Source organism: Cyprinodon variegatus, unplaced genomic scaffold (genome assembly GCF_000732505.1).
Source record: "Cyprinodon variegatus isolate N-32 unplaced genomic scaffold, C_variegatus-1.0 Scaffold45, whole genome shotgun sequence".
In the NCBI taxonomy this organism is placed as follows: Eukaryota; Metazoa; Chordata; class Actinopteri; order Cyprinodontiformes; family Cyprinodontidae; genus Cyprinodon; species Cyprinodon variegatus.
Window position 1 is genome coordinate 516,741 of NW_015150498.1, and position 591 is coordinate 517,331.

The following is a 591-nucleotide window of genomic DNA, read 5'->3' on the forward strand; positions in this document are numbered from 1 at the left end:
CAGCTGGGGAAAGCAGTCTGTCTCCACCAGAAGCGGACAATGTTTCTCCAAAAGTGTTTGGTTTATTTAACGGCGGTATGCATGTTCTGCTACATTATTACCGTGAGCGTCACGCTCAGTGTTTTAAAGGTCCTCACGCCAAACCTCGCAAAGAAACTGATCCTGAAAATGGGAGAAAAGGTGACCATGACCCAAAACCCAAAGTTTAGCTACGAGGATTGGGGCCTGACTTTTGGATCTCTTACATTTCTCAAAGTTGCTTGTCAGACTATGTGGCTCTCATTGAGACAAGAGGCTTTTGCAGGCGGAGAAGCTCCAGACTCACCTGTGATCAGCATGAACAGAGAGAGAACCAGCATCTACCAATACATGAAAGGTGAGTTATAAACAGGTGCGGTTCTAGTCAAAGATTTCTCGGGGGGCCAAGGCGGGGCCACTGTTTTTTCATGGGGCACAGAAAGAAGAATGGAAAAAAAATTTTTTTTAAACAAAATTTTTGTTTATTTAGAGCATCAATGAAACAAAAAATCATATTTTCAAAGTACATCACATAAGAACAATAAACCTTCATAAACATGTACACTAACATTT

The 591-nt window shown here is 41.5% G+C and overlaps 1 protein-coding gene across 1 annotated transcript in view; it reads left to right on the top strand.

Moving 5' to 3' along the window:
• dio1 (deiodinase, iodothyronine, type I) overlaps positions 1–591 on the top strand; it is a 5,000-nt gene continuing 4,409 nt past the window's right edge. Inside the window, exon 1 of the mRNA XM_015370329.1 lies at positions 1–376. Within this exon, the coding sequence (XP_015225815.1) occupies positions 40–376 (337 nt within the window). The 5' untranslated portion in view covers positions 1–39. The remainder of the gene's footprint in view (positions 377–591) is intronic.